This window comes from Megascapheus bottae, chromosome 36 (assembly GCF_031878675.1).
Source record: "Megascapheus bottae isolate mThoBot1 chromosome 36, mThoBot2.hap1, whole genome shotgun sequence".
Lineage (NCBI taxonomy): Eukaryota > Metazoa > Chordata > Mammalia > Rodentia > Geomyidae > Megascapheus > Megascapheus bottae.
Window position 1 is genome coordinate 491,513 of NC_143544.1, and position 20,475 is coordinate 511,987.

Sequence of the window (20,475 nt, forward strand, 5' to 3'; positions counted from 1 at the left end):
TTATAACCTGAACCACTCTTCCAACCCCAGTCATTGTTTTGGTTGTTGTTGATCTATGCAGCTATATGCAAGATACTTTTGTAATTCTAGCTTTGTGTATGTGCACGCGTGCATGCATATATGTGTGCCAGTCTTAGAGCTTGAACACAGGGCCTGGGCACTGTCCCTGAGCTTTCGTGCTCAACAGGAGCACTCTACCAAATGACCCACAGCTCTACTTCCAGCTTTTTTTTTTTTTATAGTTTAGTGGAGATAAGAATTCCATAGACTTTCCTGCCCAGATGGCTTTGAACCTGGATCCTCAGAGGTAGGATTGCATCACTAGCCATCAGTGCTCAGCTCAAAGCTTTAAAAAAAAATTTTGTATTGCTTCCTGACTACCTTACCTTGACTCTATTTAAGTAATTTCGACACTATGTGTGTAATTCTTCTATTAGTGGCAGAGTATTTCACTATCCCATACTGGCTGACAATGATGAAAATCATGTAGTATAAAATGAATTTTTAAATGACCCTACAGGAATGAAGAAGTTTGTTTTACCAAATGAGGTACCTTTTAAAATCTTTTGTCTGTGACAATGAGTGTGCAATCAAGTGGTTCTCTTTAGGAACTTTGAAATTGAGTTGGGTCCTACCATACATCTGATAGGTGTACATGTAGCTGAAAACTGAATCCATTTGATTACATACAGATCAACTATCTGAAGTGTCATTTAGTGTTTGTGTACATTTGTGTGTTTGTGTACATGTGTTTGCATACATACATATGTATTTTATGGATGCTTTGTTTGTTCCTTGACGATCTGATTCTACAAGTCTTTTTTTTTTTTTTTTTTTGGCCAGTCCTGGGACTTGAACTCCAGGGCCTGAGCACTGTCCTTGGACTTTCTCAAAGCGAGAGCTCTATCACTTGAGCCACAGCACCACTTCCAGCTTTTCTATGTCTGTGTGGTACCAAGGAATCAAACCCAAGTCTACATACATGCTAGATAAGCAATGTACCACTAGGCCAAACTCTTGGCCCCTGCTACAAGCCTTTTTAAGGCCTGAGGTACAGCCCCTCTCCTAGAGAAGCAACTTAAAACTCCACATTCCGGTACATTGTGATGGCCCCAACTTACTCAGTGAGAAAAGTAATGGAAAAGAAGTGGCTAAATATCAGCTGGCCTCGGGCGGTGGGGGTTGAGTTGGAGGCTGTAGAATTCTCCACAGTAACAGCACCTTTTCTCTGAATTGTTTCTGGTAGGCCTTACAGAAAGATAGATGTATTCAAACCTGTTCACAGGTAGGAAAGGAAGTCTGCCAGGGTCACGTGGGAATTGTCAAGTGCTAAGTACTGTGTATTGAGACTGGTGCTGCTGGCAGTGCCTGCACTGCAGGGCACACTGCTCCAAACTAGTATGTTGTCTATATTCCACACAGAGATCATAAACAGCGCCCACGGAAATGGAATGATGTTTAAGATCCGAAGTAAACATCTCCGTTAAGGGTAGGGTGACTACATCCGGGTTTACCCAGGACCATCCCAGTTTATACCTTTTGTTCTGGGTTAATTATTACCACTGCCCCTTTGGCTCTTAAAAGTGCCCCAGTGCAGGTGAGAGATTTATGGTTATCCAGTTGAGAGGGTTGTACAATAAAAATTTCTCTAAAGGGAGACTCCTTTGTTTTTTTTTTGTTTATTTTCTGTTTGTTTTCATGTTGGTCATGGGGCTTGAACTTAAGGCCTGGGCACTATCTCTGAGCATTTTTACTCAAGGCTGGCACTCTACTGCTTTGAGCCACAGCACCACTTCTGGTTCTCTGGTGGTTAATTGGGATAAGTCTCACTGACTTCTCCTGCCTTAGCTAGCTTTGAACCCTGATCTTCAAATCTCAGTCTGTTGAGTCACTGAGTAGTTAGGATTACAGGTGTGAGCCACCAGTGGCCAGCTCATTTGTGGTTTTCTTTTCTTTCTTTTTTTTTTCCCCAGTCCTGAGGTTTGAACTCAGGGCCTAGGCATGGTTCTTGGGTACTTTGGCTCAAGGCCAGCACTCTGCCACTTGAGCCACAGCACCACTTCCTGCTTTTCCTGTATACTGAGGAATTGAACCCAGGGCATTGTGTATGCTACGCAAACACTATCACTAGGCCACATTCTTGGCCCTTTGTTTTGTTTTAACCTTGTGAAATATTAAATCAAGCAAAGATAACTTTTAACATTCAGCCCGAGTTCAGTTATTACTTTTAAGTACAGAGCTTTCTCAGAGTGTGAGTTGTTTCGTTTACATACTTATTAAAATCAGGAACACTATTGCCTAATGTTAGGAGCACTGGCTCCGGAGAGATAATCAGGAATTGAGGCCTGTAAGGAGATCAGTGAGCATAATGTCTGGGTTATAGTGGGTTAGCTGAGGGTCCCATGTCTGAGTACTTGCTCTGCGACAAACTCTGTGCTTGGTGCTAAAAGATACAGAAATTAATGATCTTCCTAAGTAATGTAGAATAGTTCTCTGTGTCATGTTTTCTCCTTATAGTGAACCACAGGTACTGTGCTACTGTTCAACACTTCATTCATCTGCGTCTGTGTCTAGCTGTTGTCCTGCTGTTGTGCAGTGACAAAGCCACCTTGCCTGGCACTGTGACAGGTACTGAGAATGTGAATGGGAAGAGAAAGCAGTGGCTGCCCTCAATAGACTCTTGTATAGGCATGGCTTTTAGTTTTAAGCAATGAATTGATGAATGTGTGTACTACTTCTTTTAGAACCTGGTGTTATCCTGCAGCTGGATAATACTTCATATTTTGAATCAGTTACTACAACAAACGTGTGCTGTGAGGGTTAGCATTTATGCACATTACGTGTGAATGCTTCTTTCCCTTCCTGTCCCTCCACTCCTGCCTTCTGCTTACCCTTAGGACTGAGAACAATTGAAGCCCCCCCAGTCCACTCCATGAGCAGGGTTCAAACGGGGGAGGATGAGATTCTAGTATTATAAATGTGTGTTGATCTTGGAGTTTGGGTTCCTTGGTTTATAAGAGAAGCCTAGGTACAGGGAGTCTGAAGACCTGCCTTCACGATGTATTTGGGGAACTATCTGTGCTAGAAAGAGCATCTAGAACCCAGTTCTCAGAAAGGAGTGTAAGGATTCAGGTGGAGAGATAGCAGTTGCCTGTTATTAGGCTCCTTTCAAGGGCTTTCTCCCAATAGCCCCATAAATGCAACTGTTTTGTCAGGCATCAAAATCAAGATTTGGGGTACTAAAGAATGACACCACTGTCCTTAGAATTTGAAGGAGTAAAAGTGGTTTTCCCAGTAATGATTCTTGAAAATACTGAATTGTGATAGAGAAGGTAGCTGGAATCAGCTAAAAGTCAGAGGTGTTCAGACAAGTGGTTTGAGGTCCCCTTTTACTTGATAGCTGGGCTGTGTGGCACACGCTTGTCACACTGGGGAGTAGGAAGACTTTTCCTGTTATACTTTCATACTGTGAAAATTTCACACTCCTTTTTTGTGTGTGTTACACTTTGATACCATTAGACATTTTACTTTTAGTATTTTGTAATCAGTCTGGAAAAAAGTGGACTTGCATTTGTCAGTAATAGAAGAGTGATCAGATTGGCTTTATTTTGGATTCTTTTCCAGATAGTGGACCCCACCTTAGCTGAAATGGGGAAAAACTTGAAAGAGGCGATGAAGATGCTGGAGAACAGTCAGAGGTGAGCATGTGGGATGGAGGCGGACCTGCTCAACATATCCAGCCTGTTTGAAAACCGGTGGCTCTGGTTTCCCTCTGTTGAGGCCATCTCTAGACTCTAGAATGTTGCACATAACTTCTGTGGACTTGAAAAGTAGTATTTGTCTTGGGTTGAAGGAACTTTATAATTACAGGATTTTGAAATGAGGGAAAGAACTTTGCCGTTTCAGTTGTCTGTAAAGTGTCATATAACACTGATTTGAATCTGTATGTAGTTCTTGCTACAGAGTCAGGTCATATTGAGCTTCTAACCAAAAGCGAATTGAAGTGGTTTCGTCATATTTTTCTGAAACTATCCAAAACTGAGGCTAGAGTGACATGATGAGCATGTGTCAAATCCTACACCAGTCACTAAGGTTCTAGATCATGTTGGCATGCTCATATTGGTAATTTGACATGATAAAACCAGTGACTTGTTTTTCTCCACTTCCATTAGAAGAGTAGAGGAGGAGAATGGAAAGAAGCCAGCACCAGACGACATCCCAGGACCACTCCAGGGCAGGCAAGTGGCACCGGAGATCAGTTAGGGTGAAACATTTTCTAGCCCAAGCCCTTTCCCCACTGTCTGTCTACAAATTTAGTTTCATGAACACAAAAAAAATTTACACAGCAGAAGCGGGCATGATGGCTCAAGCCTGAAATCTTAGCTACTCAGGAGGCTGAGATCTGGGGATGAACGCTCAAAGCCAGCCCGGGCACAAAAGGACCTAAGACTCTTATTTCCAATTAACTTCTAGAAAACAAGAAGTGGAGCATGGCTCAAGAGTATGTCTGTAGCCTTGAGGTGAAAAGCTCAGGGATGGCACCCAGGCCAAATTCAAGCCCCATGACCCACCAAAAAAAAAAAAATTACACAGCATTATGTTCAGCAGAACATTGGAAAACTGAATTGCCATTGGCTGGTTGGTGATAATGCAGGGTCTACCATCTTTCCACTCAGAACTCAATATGACCCCACAACTCCAAAGCCATGCATGAATTTGTACTTCTTTTTTTTTTTTTTTTTTTTTTTTTTTGCCAGTCCTGGGCTTGAGCTCAGGGCCTGAGCACTGTCCTTGGACTTTCTCAAGGCTAGAGCTCTACCACTTGAGCCTCAGCACCACTTCCGGCTTTTTTCTATATGTGGTACCGAGGAATTGAACCTGGGTCTTCATGCATGCTAGGCAAGCACTTTAACCACTAGGCCAAACTCCCGGCCCGTGAATTTGTACTTCTAACTGGAATATCATACACAGTTCATCCTTGAACCTTAGAGTCTTCTCGGTAGACGAGCTTTATTTTGAGAGAAATTTCAGTTAGGTAAGACTTGCCATTCACATGAAAGTGAAATGTGCTGTGGTCACTGATTGGTGACTAAAGCAAATCAAGTCTTTGTGGTTTGAACTAGAAGAACATTAAATAGCTGGCTACAGTTTTTGCAGGATACTAGCAGTTAATCTGAAGCTAAAATCCCAGCCCACCATCCCTAAGGCAAACTGATTTTTCTCTTTTATAACCAGGAAACTGCACGTAGGTCAATAATACAACTCCCTTAAATTGTTCTTTGACCTGTTTAGAAACTGTATAAGATTGCAAAAGAAAAGTATGGAGGAAGTATCCTGGTATACCAGGAAACATATCTAAAATACCCGGATGCTAAGGCCTTAAGATGAAACGTATCTAAAATACCCGGATGCTAAGGCCTTAAGATGATACTCCTCAGCATGAACCAGGCCAACTCTGTGGGAAGTGTTTCTGCCACTCTATATAGGAGGCAAATCCTCCTTAGTGCAAGGACATAGGGACTTAAGGTGGTAGGTAGTAAGGTTTGTTTGTTCTTCCCATTGCATAGCAGTTTCCCTAGAAGGGTCACTCCCAAGAATAGCTCAGAAATGGCAGCACATGCTGAGCCCCAATATTTGAGTCTGGTGATATTCCAAGAATGGCGTCATTCCAGGCACATTCTGATTGCATCTTCACCCGGCCTCTAAACGCAAGTTTGAATAGCTAGCTAAAAGTCAAGACTAGTAGAATTCCCCTCCCTACCCAAGTCTCACACTGTGTGAGGACCAGAGCCCCTCTCACTGGAAGGTCACTTGGGGAATGGGTTTTGAGCATTGTTCTGACAGTGATGCTTTATTTGAAGATGAAAATTTTCTTGGTCATGATCTTATCCAGAGATACTATTTTTATGTTACATCACAAGTTACGTTGTTATCCTTATCTCATTAGCCATTCACATTCTTCTAAGCAACTAGAGACATGTCTTAGATGGAAATATATGTAGTTAAAGTGTATCACAACTTTCCCAACCTGGGGAAGAGCTGGTAAGGAATGTTTTCAATACATGTTTAAGGCCGTTAGTCCAGGCAGGCAAGCCTCCTACGTGGAAGATAACCTGATATGCCTGCGGCCTTCTGCCTGATGATCTTCTAGCATCTTAAAAGGCCTGTTGAGTCTTCTGACATGAGAGCTAAACATTCTGTTTGAATGAACTGGCATAGGAATATTCTAGAGAAAAATGTGAAATTAAAAAAAAACTCATGTTTAGGCAGAGATATTTGATCATCAGTAAGGTTAAAATTCTGAAATTAGTTTATAATTTGAGAGTTGATTTAAATATAAACTATATCTGAAAATATCTTGCTACCCAATGGAAGGGAAGATTTGACAGATGCACTAGCTGGTGGCTGGAAGTGGGGCTGCATGCTCTCTTTAGCAGGCTGCTGACTTTCTGTTCTGCAGTGGACAGGACATGGTGAGCATCCTGCAGTTAGTCCAGAATCTGATGCATGGAGACGAAGGCGAGGAGGAGCCCCTGAGCACACGGTAATGTTAGAAGGCCAGCAGGAGCCACCATGCCTGGTCTGACCACTTTATCCTTATTTCTTCTCTGTAGTTCCTAAGGGTTCTGAAGGGTAGAATTTAATTTTAAAAGTATTTCAAAGAAAATTATTTTTAAAGATACATTCCTTTTTTTTTTGGTCAGCTATAGGGCTTGAACTCAGGGCCTATGCACTGTCCCTGAGCACTGTGCTCAAAGGTAGCACTCTACTACAACTCTACTTCTGGTTTTCTAGTGGTTCATTGGAAATAAGAGTGGTGGCTTCAAACTGCAATCCTCAGATCTCAGCCTCCTGAGTATCTTGAGATCACAGATGTGAACCACCAGTACCCAGCTCTGATAGGATTCATTTTTTGTTTTGTTTTTATTTTTGGCCAGTCATGGGGCTTGAACTCTGGGCCTAGGTGTTGTCCTGAGTTCTTCAGCTCAAGGCTACAGCCCTACCTACCCCCTGAGGCGCGTGACACTTCCAGTTTTCTGGTGGTCAACTGGAGATAAGAATCTCACCAACTTTAGTGCCCGGGATAGCTTTGAACCTCGATCCTCAGATCTTAGCCTTCTGAGTAGCTAGGATTACAGGAGTGAGCCACCGTGCTTGGCTAGGATTCAATTTCTAAAAAAGTATTTTTCTCAGGCTGTGAATTTGGCTTAGTGGTAGAGTGCTCACCTAGCAGCATGAAGCCCTGGGTTTGATTCCTTAGTGCCACATAAACAGAAAAAGCTGGAAGAAGAGCTGTGGCTCAAGTGTTAAAAGTGCTAGCCCTGAGCAAAAGAAGCTCAGGGACAGTGCCCAGACCCTGAGTTCAAGCCCCAGGCCTGGGGAAAAAAAAATTTCTCTTGACATTTTCAGTACTTAATATGCATTGAATTTCTGAGTTTATCTGAATTAATGCCTTCTGAACATTTACATGGATTTGGATTGCTATTGCTCCTTGTTATTTGATTCTAATGCCTTTTTTAAAATGTCACAAATTTTAATGAACAGAGTCCAGAGTATTGGAGAACAAGGTCACATGGCTTTGCTAGGTCACAGTCTGGGAGCTTATATATCAACTTTGGACAAAGAGAAGTTGAGGAAACTAACAACAAGGATACTTTCTGACACTACCTTGTGGCTGTGCAGAATTTTCAGGTAAAGACATATGATGACATTTTATCTTTTAATAAGAAACTTGCCTCTTGTTGGAATGTTGCTTAAGCTCTTTGTGCGCCTTGATTTTTATGATGTATTAAGAGGAGAGATGGCTACTATCTGCATCGTGGTGTAGGAAGGCCAAGTGAGCCCCTGTGTCAGTATAGGTAAGAACTGAGGAGAAAGGCTCTGAAGTGTTTGCTGGGGTCAGCCCTTAGCCAGCAAAAAGCAGAAGTGGAGCTACATGTAACCTAAGGGACAGTGTACGGCTCTGAGTTCAAACCTCAGTGCCAGCCTTTTTTTTTTTTTTTTGCCAGTCCTGGGCCTTGAACCCAGGGCCTGGGCACTCTCCTTGGACTTTCTCAAGGCTAGAGCTCTACTACTTGAGCAACAGCACCACTACTGGTTTTTTCTTTTTTGTTTTGATGCTCATGGGGTTTGAATTGTGGACCTGGGCGCTGTCTCTGAGCTCAAGACTACCCCTTGAGCCACAGCGCCACTTCTGGTTTTCTAGTGATTAATTGGAGATAAGAGTCTCACCATCTTCAGTGCCCAGCCTGGCTTTGAACCGAGATCCTCAGATCTCAGCCTCCTAGGTAGCTAGGATTATAGGCATTAGCCACCATGCCCAGCTCCAGCTTCTTCTATGTATGTAGTATCAAGGAATTGAACCCAGGGCTTCATGCATACTAGGCAAGCACTTTACCACTAGGCCATGTTCCCAACCCCAATTTTTTTTTGCCAGTCCTGGAACTTGAACTCAGGACCTGAGCACTATCCTTGGGCTTTCTCGAAGCTAGAACTCTACCACTTGAGCCACAGCATTGCTTCCGGCTTTCTTCTATGTATGTGGTACCGAGGAATCGAACCTGGGTCTTTGTGCATGCCAGGCAAGCACTCTACCACTAGGTCAAATTCCCGGCCCCTGCATTTTTTTTTTAAAGCACTTATTTTAGAGGTTTTAGGGCTGACACTGCTAACAACCATGCCTACATCACCCATTCCTTCCTTTGGATTCTACCTTTGTATCAGGGACTCCAGGTGTCTGTCTCCTAGTTTCTGCTTTCTGGAGTTGAGTGTGGATGTCATGTCCTTACCGCTATCCATCCGTTATATGCTCTGCTGGAGTGCGTGGCCAGCTAGCCCTCTGAGATGAGGGTACCCTGGCTTCCCATCCTCCTTGCCTACTCTTGGAGACAGCTCCCCATTGAGAAAAGAATTGCTCTTACGATTCTAAGGTTGGCATATAGTCAGAACTAGCCAGAAGAAAAAGTACATTGATACATGGGATCTCTTGATAGATATGAAAATGGCTGCGCCTATTTCCATGAAGAAGAAAGAGAAGGACTCGCCAAGATCTGCAGGCTTGCCCTTCATTCTCGATATGAAGACTTCGTCGTGGATGGATTCAATGTGTTATACAATAAAAAGCCTGTTATATACCTTAGTGCTGCTGCTAGACCTGGCCTGGGCCAGTACCTTTGTAATCAGGTAATATGATAACAGTATTCAAATGTGGCTTGGTTTAGTTTCGTTTTGCTTTGGCTTTTTACAGAATTGTGGCTGAAACCGTAGGACCTCATATATGCTAGGCTAGTATTCTACCACTGAGTTCCAGCCCCAATGTTTGGTTTGGTTTGGTTTGGTTTAGTTTGGTTTGGTTTGGGTTTTATTTTGTTTTGTTTTTTTTTGCCAGTCCTAGGGCATGAACTCAGGGCCTGAGCACTGTCCTTGGGCTTTCTCAAGACTAGTACTCTGCTCTACCACTTGAGCTTTTTCTATATATGGGGAACAAGGGAATCAAACTCAGGGCTTCATGCATGCTAGGCAAGCACTCTACCACTAGGCCAAACTCCAAGCCTTTTAAGACCTTTTTTTTTTGTTTTGGTGGGTTGTGGGGCTTGAACTCTGGCCTGGGTCCTGTCCTTGAGTTCTTCATCTCAAGGCTACCACTCTACCCCTTGAGCCACAGCGCCATTTCAGACCATTTACTTTTGATATCTTTTTTTTTCTTTTGATATCTTTATGATAATTCTACAGTGAGTGTTTTAACTGTCACAAAAAAACACTTTTCTGCAGCTTTGTATATATTCAGAGTCAATGTAGCATTATTACATCAAAGAACATGACCATTTTTAAAGTTCAAGGTACATGTAACCCAATTGAAAAACTGCCTTTTGAAAAATTAGTATATACTAATTGTACAGAGGGATTTCATTGTGACATATCCATAAAATGTTTGATGAAATTTACCTGAGAGAATGCATAGCACTGGAGGATAGATGTGAGGTATAGGAGGATAGATGTGCAGAGTATGTCCTTGAAGAAATAGGAATCAAGCTGGATGCTGACAGCTACTCAGGAGTCTCCGATCTGAAGATCAAGGTTCAAAACCAACCAGGACAGGAAAGTCCATGAGACTTCTACCCCCATTTAACCACCAGAAAACTAGAAGTGGCACTGTGGATAAAGGTGAGTGGAGTGCTCTAGCCTTGAGCAAAAAAAAGAGCTCAGGGACAGCACCCAGGTCTAGAGTTCACACCCCATAACTGGAAGAAAAAAAAAAGAGAGAAAAAAAGAAACAGGAAAAAATTAGCTACCTCCTGCTAGCTGGTCTCTTGAGTCCAAAAGTCTTGAAAAGGATGAGTAAACAGCACATGTAAGATTGTCACATGCTTCTATCCATGTTGTGAATATAGAAGCATAAACTTATCTAAACACTCATGTGTATGCTGAGAAGATGTCTGGGGTTGCATACTGAACTATTAACTGATGGGTATTTTCACTTACAGTGTGCTACTTGTGTCACTGTAGGTCTTCCTACATGCTAGGCAAGTGCTCTTCCACTAAGCTATTCCCTTAGCCTTTTTTTTTTTAGTTGGGGGTGGGGACTTGAATTCAGGGCCTGGGCACTTACCTGAGCTCTTTTATTTAAGACTAACACTCTACCACTTGATCTGCAGTGCTACTTCTAGCTTTTTCTGTTTATGTAGTAGTGAGGAATCAAAGTCAGGGCTTCATGAATACTAGACGAGCACTCTTATCACTAAGCCACATTCTCAGTCCCTTTAATTTAATTTTGAGACAAGATCTGGCTCTGTTGTTCACCCTTCCCTTAAGCTTCCTATTTCTATTCAGCACCCAGAGTACTTAACATTCTAGATGTGTAATACATACTTTTTAATCAAATTACTTCAGTTTACTTTTAAAGTGAGGGTTTCGAACTTGCCACTTAAGCCACTCCTTTTTACTTTTTATTCTTTTGCAAATAGGTTCTTGCTTTTCCCTGGGCTGACTTCGGATCGTGATCCTCCTGTGTACATTTCCTGTGCAGCTAGGATGACAGGAATACCTACTAACTTTTTTTGTTGTTGGTTACAGGGTTTGAACCCAGGGTCTGGGCACTGTCCCTGAGCTCTTTTGCTCAAGGCTAACCCTCCTTTTTTTTTTTTTTTTTTTTTTTTCGGGTGGTTAATTGGAGATAAGAGTCTCACAGACTTTCCTGCCTGGGCTGGCTTTGAACCACATCCTGAGATCTCAGCCTAGTTGAGGGTATCTAGGATTATAGGCATGAGCCACTGGCATCCCAACCCTACTAACTTGTTATTGGTTTAGTTGAGAATCGTAAACTTTTTGCCTGAGCTGGACTTGCACCATGATTTTCCCAATTCCAGCCTCCTTAGTAGGAGGCTAGGAACTTTTGTAATTTGAACTCATGGCCTTACTCTGCTCATCTGGACTATACCATTTGAGCTACGTCTTTGCCCCTGCCCTTTGCTGTTTATCTTTTCTAGTTGGGATAGCTTCAAACTACAATCTTTAGATCTCAGTCTCCTGAGTGGCTAAGAGTACAGGCATAAGACATGGGCTCCTGATAAAAACTTGTGTTATTTTTTTTTTCTCTAAAGAGAAAAATATATGGTAAAGTAAGCATTAAATGTTTAGTCTTAAATGTTCTTGTACAGTCTACTTTAACTGTTAACAGTTCTTAAAATTACAAAATCCTCATGTATTTAGAATCTAAAAATGAAGACCATAGAATTAATTTGCCTGGCTATCCATCCATAATCCTGACTTCATCTCTCCCTGTAAACATTTTCAGCACTCTTGGTGTGGGTGGTTCTGTAAAGACTTTACTGTTCTCTGAATGCCTTTGGTGGTGGTGTTTACCATCGTGTTTGGAGGAAGAACCCTGAGTCACCCCAGAAATACGCAGGGCTCAGGAGTAGTGCTCAGTAGTTTCTTTGTTTACAAAAATCTGGTTTTTCAGTAGACCCTGGACTGTTCCAAAGATAGTTATTTGACTCGTGTACAATTGCTTTTACATGTATGTGCTGGGATAACCCTGTGCGCTGAGCCACCTCCTCTGCCCTCATTTAAAAGATTTTATATTGTCTCCTCTTACAAAGTAATCAGAAATGCACATTTTCTGTTGCTGGTGGGGCCTAGCCTTCCTGTGTTGTTCAGTGCCTGTTTGTAAATGTTCCTAAGGGGAAATGGTTATGAACCCCAGCCTGTAGTCAAACTCAAGGTCTTTCCGCCTGGGTGCTGAGATTAATCATGCATGCCTGCTACCATTCTTAGCCAATGTTTTTTTTTTTTTTTTTAATAGTTCTGGGATTTGAACTCATGGCTTTAACTATCATATGGATTTTATAATACCATGCCCTTGTTGCTTTTTACATGGGGTTTCACATTTGTGCCTGTTTAGACCTTGGGCTCTATCCTCTGACCTCTACTTCCTATGGCTTGTCTTTCATATTCATAAGTGAATGGGATCTTGTAAAACTGTGTGTTTCTTCTTGCAGCTCGGCTTGCCCTTCCCCTGCTTGTGCCGTGTGCCCTGCAACACTATGTTTGGATCCCAGCATCAGATGGTGAGTTCCCCTTTGTTTTATATGGAGTTGTATTTCAAGTGTGTCTTTCAACTGAACTTGTGTTTGCTGGCCTCCAGGTAGTAAGTAGTAGCTTACTTATTAATCTTTCCCTTGTGTAATGTGTGTCACTGTGTTGTAGGTCTGGATCATCAAGCTCTCTTTTTGGGGTCAGTCAGGTCCTTGTAATTGCTAGATAGGTGTAGACGCCACATCTCAGCCCTAGCAACTTGCTCTTAAGGAATCTTTTATTCATTTAGGGGGTACTAGTTTTTGAGTTCTAGTAATACTCAGCTTTGCACTTGTTGGGCAAATGTTCTCCTCAGCCATCTCTGCAGCCCTGTTTACTCTGGTTATTTTTGAGATAGGATCTGAGTTTTTGCCCTGGTGGGCCCGAACTACAATCCTCCTATTTATTCTTCCTGCTGTATAGCTGTTTTGTGTTGAGATGGGATCTTATGACCTTCTTTTTGTTCTTGTTTTTTTTGGTGAGTCATGGGGCTTGAACTCTGGGCCTGGGCACTGTCCCAGAGCTCTTTAGCTCAAGGATAACCTCCCTACCCCTCGGCCTCGGCCTTCCTTCCTGTTTTCTAGTGGTTAATTGGAGATAAGAATCGCACATTCTTTAGTGCCGGGCAGGCTTTGAACTGTGATCATCAGATCTCGGCCTCCTGAGTAGCTAGGATTACAGGTGGGAGCCACCACACACAGAACAACCTTTTTGTCAACCTGGGCTGTCATAGAATTGCTACAACAATAGGCGCGTGCCACCACAGCTAGCTGTGGGTTGAGATGGAATCATGAAAATATTTTGCTTGGACCATGAACCAGGGGACCTCCAGAGTAGCTAGGATAGAGCTATTGTATTCTGTAGAATCTTGAAACCACTTTATCGCCACCTGCTTCTTGGCGAAGTGTTTTTGGTGCTGGAAATGAAGTGCCGCAGGGTTGATGCACATCGGGTACATACTCTCCTCAGCTCCAGTGCCATCTTCTGTAGAAATGTGGCCTGGATAAATGCCAAGACATCCTTCTACAAGCCCATGCTTGTAAGTGGTCATCACTACTGCCTGGACCCCACGCATGGGCAGTATTGGGGCCTTGGGGTTTTTGAGACAGTGTCTAGCTGTATAGCTCATGCTGGCTATATACCAAGACCCTTAGCACCCTGACTGTGAAAATGAGGCCCTTTTTTGTGTACTGGGGTTGAGTTCAATTATTTTAGACATGCAAGTGATAGAACTCTAGTTTTAGACTCTAGTTTTAGTGCTCTGCCTTTCTCTTTCAAGATGGCAAAATTTTTAACTTGGGTATACCAATGAGTAGCTATTCTCTTGTCCATCTTTTGAGGATGGCATAAGATATAAATATTCTCTAGATAAAAATATTTTAAAAATAGAGAAGTGCTGGTTCTGAATATGAACACTTTTTACCTCACTTTGCTGATTTTTCTAATTATGTTTTAAAGCTATTTGTTTTTAACATCTATGATCACAGGATGCAAAAAATTGTCAGGGGTAAGACTTATTTGAGTGTTTAACTTTGAGAGTAAAATGTGATTCTTTTGGAAGTAAATTTTTTCTTTTTTAATCTAAGATTTTCATTAGCATATAGTAGTTGTATAAGGGTTTCATTTTTGCATGTGTATACAATGCACCCTATAAATTTACTCCTTCTATCACTATCATTTCTCATCCTCCCTTAAAAAACAAATTTCAACAGGTTTCATTGCGCTTTTCTCATATATGCAAGTAAACTGCTTTAGCCACATTCATCCTCATTCACTCTCCTCTGTTCACCCTCCCACCAGCACTCATCCCAGAAGTGTTTGTACTGTATGTCTTTCATGCTGGTTATTTTATATTTTTAATGGTCATAGGATGTGGCCTTTCTGGAGAAATTGATTAAAGATGATATAGAACGAGGAAGACTGCCTTTACTGCTTGTGGCAAATGCTGGTATGTACCATAAAACCGAGGCTTTGATTTTTGTAGGTATTTAAATGAGAAACTCAGCCTAAAAAGACCAACTCTTAAAATTTCACGTGGGTGCTGGTGGCTCATGCCTATAATCCTAGCTACTCTGGAGGCTGAGCTCTGAGGACTGCAGCTCAATGCCAGCCTGGACAAGAAAATCTGTGAGACTCTTACCTTCAGTTAACCACCAGAAAACCCCAGAAAGTAGCATGTGGCTGGCCTTGCGCAAAAGAGCTCAGGGACAGTGCCCAGACCATGATTTCAACCCCTAGGACTGGCCAAAAAAAAAAAAGTAATAAAACTATCTTTATGGTGGGAGCATGGCCTAGTGGCAGAATGCTTGCCTAGCATGCACAAAGCCCTGGGTTCAATTCTTCGATACACATATGCAGAAAAACCTAGAATTGGTGCTGTGGCTCAAGTAGAAATGCTAGACTTGAGAAAGCCCAAGGACAGTGCTCAGACCCTGAGTTCAGGTCCCAGGACTGGCAAAGCAATAAAAATACTATATATAGGTAGTATAATTGTATAGCTATCAGGTCTTAAGAAAACTAAAGAAAAGCTACTAGAATGAATAATACACTTACGAAAGCGTGAGTGTAAAAGAGCTTTTTTTTTTTTTTGGTGGGTCATGGGGCTTGAACCCCGCCTGGGCGCTGTCCCTGAGCTCTTCAGCTCAAGGCTACCGCCCTACCCCTGGGCCTGGGCACTGTCCCTGAGGTCTTCAGCTCAAGGCTATTGCCCTACACTTGTGCCAATCCCCACTTCCCTTTTTTTTTTTTTTCCCTAGAGGTTAATAGGAAATAAGTCTCAGGTCCTTTTGTGTGCCCAAGCTGGCTTTGTATCTTGATCCCCAAATCTTAGCCTCCTGAGTAGCTAGGATTACACCACCGCTCTGCCTGGCTACAAGAGCTTTAAAAGATGCTTGATGCTTAAACAAGCTGTTTTTGCTTGACTTGCTGGCTTGCTTGCTTGGTGGCCCAGTGAGCGCCTGTAATCCTAGCTACTCAGGAGGCTGAGATCTGGGGATCAAGGTTCAAAGCCAGCTTGGGCACACAAAAGGACCTGAGACTCTTATCTCCAATTAACCTTTAGAAAATGGGGAAGTGGGGGGGCCAGGAGTTTGGCCTAGTGGTTGAAGTGCTTGCCTAGCATGCACAAAGACCCGGGTTCAATTCCTCGGTACCACATACATAGAAAAAAGCCGGAAGTGGTGATGAGGCTCAAGTGGTAGAGCTCTAGCCTTGAGAAAGTCCAAGGACAGTGCTCAGGCCCTGAGCTCAAGCCCAGGACTGGCAAAAAAAAAAAAAAAAAAAAAGAAAGAAAATGGGGAAGTGGGGCTTAGCTCAAGAGTAGGGGCGGTAGCCTTGAGCTGAAGAGCTCAGGGACAGCGCCCAGGCCGAGTTCAAGCCCCATCACACACACACACACACACACACACACACACACAAAGATGCTTAAACATCAGTAGTGGTCATTTGGAAAATGCAAGCTCAGCCAGGTATGATGGTTCACACCTATAATCCAGCTGCTAGTAAGCAGAGATAGGAGGATCCTAAGTTCCAGACCAGCCCAGGCAAAGTTATTAAGACCTTATTTCAGAAACAAAAATACAGAAGGGCTGGGGGCCTGCCTTAGTGGCAAAACACTCAAGAGGCCTAGTGTGCCGGAAACCCTAGAGTCAATTCCTAGCCCCAAAACAATGCAGCTTTAGCTAATGGTAATGATGTAGTACATGTCTGCAAGTCTAGCACTGGCAAGGAAGGCAGAGACATGAGGATTGAGAGCTTGGACTACTTGGGGAGACTTGTCTCCAATGAGAAAGAAAAAAAAAAGTGACAGTGTGAAACTCAGGGCTGAGGATGTAGTTTAGCGGTGAGGCAGTTCCCTCACATGCACCAGGCCTCGGGGCAGTCTTCAGTATCACATGAAAAGGCAGTGAGATGATGTTAAAATTAGGAAAGGAAAAAAAAAGTGTGGAAGGCTGGTGAGCTGTTGTTACATGGATACAAAGTAGTTCAGCCACTCTAGAAGACAGCTTGGCATTTCCTCATAAGACTTCCACATCACCCATCAGCCCCATTTCTTGATATTTACCAGAGAGAATTGAAAATATCCCTCTTTACCGAGGGCTTACAGTTGCTAAAGTGTCCAGCAGCTGGTATGTGCCTGCATGGAGACTAAGCAAATGGGCACATCCACTAGGAAGAATGAGAGAAGCCAGACACAGGCAGTCACCAGCTCTGTGTGGTTCCATGGACGAACTAGTGACTGACCGCCAGGGCTGCAGGCTGCACAAGGCTGAGGTGGTGGGGAGGGGTTGGGCTGCCATGGGGACAGGGACACTTCCACAAAATAGAGGTGGCCTGTGTCCTTACTGTGGAGTTGCTCACACTGTGTCTGGAACTACACGTGTATACCAGTGAGTTTTATGGCATGTGAATTGCACTGCAGTAAAGGAGTTCATTTCGCAAAGAAAATACTTAAATACCCCCTGTACTGCCCGGAAGAAAACCAACACTCCCTGTGTGAGTTCTTGTGTGTTTAAAAGAAACACAGATCCACCCATGTTTAGTCATTTGATGGACTTGGGATTTTTTTGTTTTTTGCTTATAGTATTTGTTCCTTTGAATAGCTTTGCTTGTTTGGTTTATCATAGGAACAGCCGCAGTAGGACACACAGACAAGATTGGGCGATTGAGAGAGCTCTGTGAGCAGTATGGCATATGGCTTCATGTGGAAGGGTAGGTAGAGGCGAGGTCCCCAGGGAGAGAACATCCAGCCCCACTCTAGTGACGGTAATCACCACGGGCTCTTAGAGCAAGGTAATAAAGTAACCTAAATTGGTTAAAGCAGATCTTAGTGGCTCACATGACTGAAAAGACCAGTGCCCACCTGGCTTCTGGAAGTCATTCTGTGAACAGAATTGTCTGCTTTCATCCTAGAACCACAAAAACAAGTCCCAGGAGCAGTTGCCGCCAGCATATTCAGGCAGAGGCCTACTGTCTTGCTTCTCCAGAAAGACAGATGGGAGCAGTGGCTCCAAAGGATGCAGCATATGGGGTGCAGTGTCCTAAGCAGGCAGAGACACCCCAACGCATGTCCCTATTCAAGTGCATCTGCAAGGGTTTCTTGGCTCCTTAATTCTGGACCCTTTGAGGCTGGAGTGAGAGCCAGGGATGGTGTTGTCACTTGGTTACAGCACAACTGGGTGTGAGGTTTTAATTTAGGACAGCACATACTTAGTGAAGAAGTAACACTGAGTAATCAGTTCTTAGATTGATGTTTTCCCTTCCAGTGTGAATCTGGCAACCTTGGCTCTAGGTTATGTCTCTTCATCTGTGCTGGTATGTTGTGGTTTCTTACCAAATACTTTACAATGGGGTGTATTTGTGTACTCTGATCGTGTAGTGACAAGTTGTTCTCTTTTGGGAAGGCTGCAACGAAATGTGACAGCATGACCTTGACTCCAGGCCCCTGGCTGGGCCTGCCCGCGGTCCCTGCAGTGACGCTGTACAAGCATGATGACCCTGCCCTGGTGAGCTACCTGGTGGGGGGATTGAGGGGTGGGTGGTGCCTGGTGGGACCATTCTTCGCAAAACAGCAAGACAAACTGAAAGCTTTCCATCATTTCATTTCTTATGTGAATCCATACCATGTACTTTTTGGGTTTATTCATCTCATATTTGTATGAGGGACTTTCAGGACAGGTTATAACTGCATAATATTACATTACTCAAATATCACTCTTGTTTAGTCATGGCCATTTGTGAACTTTTTTTTTTTTTTTTTTTTTGCCAGTCCTGAGCTTGAGCTCAGGGCCTGAGCACTGTCCTTGGACTTTCTCAAGGCTAGAGCTCTACCACTTGAGCCTCAGCACCACTTCCGGCTTTTTTTCTATACATGTGGTACCAAGGAATCGAACCCGGGTCTTCATGCATGCTAGGCAAGCACTTTAACCACTAGGCCAAACTCCTAGCCCTCCATTTGTGAACTTTTAAGGGTATTTTCAAATTTCTGTAATAGAAATTTGAATGAATGTCTTTGTACTTTGCCATTTATTTCTTTAGAATGGGTTCCCCAAGTAGAAATCCTGGACTGTCAAAGCTGCTAAAGCCTGTAATCCAAGTTGCTTGGAAGGCAGAGATCAGAGGATCAAGGTTTGAGGCTAGCCTGGGCTAAAAGAGTTCATGAAACTGGGTGAACATGCCCGTTTTCTCAGCTATGTGGAAAGCACAAGTAGAAAGATCACATGCTGGGGCTGGGAGTTGGGCCTAGTGCTTGCTTAGCATGCATAAAGACCAGGGTTTGATTCCTTGGTACCACATACACAGAAAAAGCCAGAAGTAGGAAGTGGTGCTGTGGCTCAATGGGGTAGGACAGTAGCCTTGAGCTGAAGAGCTCAGGGACAATGCCCAGGTCCAGAGTTCAAGTCCCATGACTGACAAAAAAAGAAAAAGCCAGAAGTGGTGCCGTGGCTCCAGTGGTAGAGCTGTAGACTTGAGAAAGCCCGGGATTGGCAAAAAAGAAAGATTATGAGCCAAGCCAGCCCAAACATAAAGCTAGACTCTTCCTTGAAAATAACCAATGCTAAAAAGGATTGGAGGCATGGTACAAGTGGCAGAGCACCTGCCTCACAAGCTCAAGGTCCTGAGTTCAATAAGGCTTCTCAGCTACATTGTCCAAGAGATTGTAATATGATAGTTTTCTTCTATTTTCTTTTTTCTCTTTTTGGCCAGTCCTGGGCTTGAGCTCAGGGCCTGAGCACTGTCCTTGGATTTTCTCAAGGCCAGAATTCTACCACTTGAGCCACAGCGCCACTTCCAGCTTTTTTCTATGTATGTGGTACCGAGGAGTTGAACCCGGGACTTCATTCATGCTAGGCAAGCACTCTACCACTAGGCTAAACTCCCGGCCCTTCTTTTTTCTTTAAGTCAGTGTCTCACTCTATAGCCCAGGCTAGCTTTAAACACCATAAGTAGCCAGTTACCCTACATCAACTTCCTGTATGCTGGAATTACAATTATGGACTGTCACACGTACAAGACAGTTTTTTGTAATGATATTAGGAATCAAACTTGTAGCTTTACTTCTTGTATAGCTAAAAAGGCTGTCACCTGAATTGCTGAATCCAGATGTGACCCATCTGCATTCTCATCTTGGAGTGGTTGTGCCATTCCTTTCCCATGAGCCCTTGGACTCCTCTAGTTCACTGAGCTGCAGTTGTTGGCAATCAGATGGTATGCAGGCTGCATGCCTGGCACACATCCACCTCATGGAGTGCCTTGTAGATGGTAGTAGTTACTCTGAGGCTCCTCTGCTTTGATTAATGTACCCACACTGGACTTTTTTAGACTTTGGTTGCTGGTCTTACATCAAATAAGCCAGCAGACAAACTCCGTGCCCTGCCTCTGTGGTTATCTTTGCAATACCTGGGACTAGATGGCATCGTGGAGAGGATAAAGCACGCCTGTCAGCTGGTGAGTAGAAGCCTTGTCAGTGGCCATGGTTTCCGTTTCTGCCCCATCCACTGCCTCACCCCCGGTTTATCGCCTCGCAGCCAACTCACTGAATGCCTGTTGGATATCCTTGGTTCTTGTTGCAAATTCTAGAAGAGGTCGCATTGTATGTAGATGAAATCAAATGAGAGGGAATACCACTGCTAGCCAGGGCTGAGAAGTTAAGATGATTTTCAGAGAAGGGGGGAATAGTACTCCCCTTAACTGACTAACCTAAACATAAGAAGGTAAAAAGTAGAGTATGGGTGGCATGAATCTTTATTTCTTTTTTTGGCAGTACTGGGGTTTTGATTGCAAGACTTACTAGGCTAGTGCTCTACCATTTGACATATGCCCAACCTTTTTTTGCTTCAGATACTTTATTTTCTTTTTTGCCAGTGCTGGGGCTTGAACTCTCAGTGCTCAGGGCCTGAG

At 43.3% G+C, this 20,475-nt stretch overlaps 1 protein-coding gene across 1 annotated transcript in view; it reads left to right on the forward strand.

Moving 5' to 3' along the window:
- Pdxdc1 (pyridoxal dependent decarboxylase domain containing 1) overlaps positions 1 to 20,475 on the forward strand; it is a 40,233-nt gene that overhangs the window by 7,722 nt on the left and 12,036 nt on the right. The window contains exons 2-12 of the mRNA XM_090324783.1: positions 3,625 to 3,698; positions 4,173 to 4,238; positions 6,461 to 6,544; positions 7,546 to 7,692; positions 8,994 to 9,183; positions 12,501 to 12,569; positions 14,446 to 14,524; positions 17,202 to 17,286; positions 17,841 to 17,889; positions 17,979 to 18,080; positions 19,897 to 20,022. Coding sequence (XP_090180909.1) covers positions 3,625 to 3,698; positions 4,173 to 4,238; positions 6,461 to 6,544; positions 7,546 to 7,692; positions 8,994 to 9,183; positions 12,501 to 12,569; positions 14,446 to 14,524; positions 17,202 to 17,286; positions 17,841 to 17,889; positions 17,979 to 18,080; positions 19,897 to 20,022 — 1,071 coding nt within the window. The remainder of the gene's footprint in view (positions 1 to 3,624; positions 3,699 to 4,172; positions 4,239 to 6,460; positions 6,545 to 7,545; positions 7,693 to 8,993; positions 9,184 to 12,500; positions 12,570 to 14,445; positions 14,525 to 17,201; positions 17,287 to 17,840; positions 17,890 to 17,978; positions 18,081 to 19,896; positions 20,023 to 20,475) is intronic.